The sequence below is a fragment of the Eimeria mitis genome, genomic scaffold, assembly GCF_000499745.2.
Source record: "Eimeria mitis Houghton genomic scaffold, Emh_scaff1001, whole genome shotgun sequence".
In the NCBI taxonomy this organism is placed as follows: domain Eukaryota; phylum Apicomplexa; class Conoidasida; order Eucoccidiorida; family Eimeriidae; genus Eimeria; species Eimeria mitis.
The window spans coordinates 9,716-10,243 of NW_013567002.1; the positions used below are offsets into that span (position 1 = coordinate 9,716).

General features: G+C 38.1%; 1 protein-coding gene across 1 annotated transcript in view; it reads left to right on the plus strand.

The window, feature by feature from the left end:
* EMH_0027160 (uncharacterized protein) overlaps positions 1–233 on the plus strand; it is a gene marked incomplete at both ends in the record, with an annotated part of 1,655 nt that extends 1,422 nt beyond the window's left edge. Inside the window, one exon of the mRNA XM_013493993.1 lies at positions 1–233. Within this exon, the coding sequence (XP_013349447.1) occupies positions 1–233 (233 nt within the window).
* Between the last annotated feature and the right edge of the window lie 295 nt (positions 234–528).

Here is a 528-nt window from a genome sequence, read left to right on the forward strand (position 1 = left end):
GCAGCAGCACCACCACCACCAGTAGCAGCAGCTGCTGCAGCAGAAGTAGCAGCAGCAGCAGCAGCAGCAGCAGCAGCAGCGTACTGCACAGCACTAGCAGCAGAACAGCCAAATACTCACACCCGGTATTACCAGCAGCAGCTGCAACTGCAGCAGCAGCAGCAGCAGCAGCAGCAGCAGCAGCAGCAACTGCAGCAGATGTTGTTGCTGTTCACAGGAAAAGAAATAGATAGCGAGAAAGCAGAAGAAATAGCAAAAAGAGCCAAAAATGAATTGAGGGTAGGAGCTGCCTGTACACCTGAATGCATGCACTTTATAGTTTATTCTTTTTTGTTTTTGTTTTTGTTTTTTGTTTTTTGTTTTTGTTTTTGTTTATTAATATATACAAAATATTAAATACAATAAAAAGAAATAATAAGGATCATTCAGGTGTATGTACACGTCCTCCTATTCTCTCATTTATTTATTTATTTTTTTTGTCTATCTGTTTGTATATATATATATATATATATATATATATATATATAT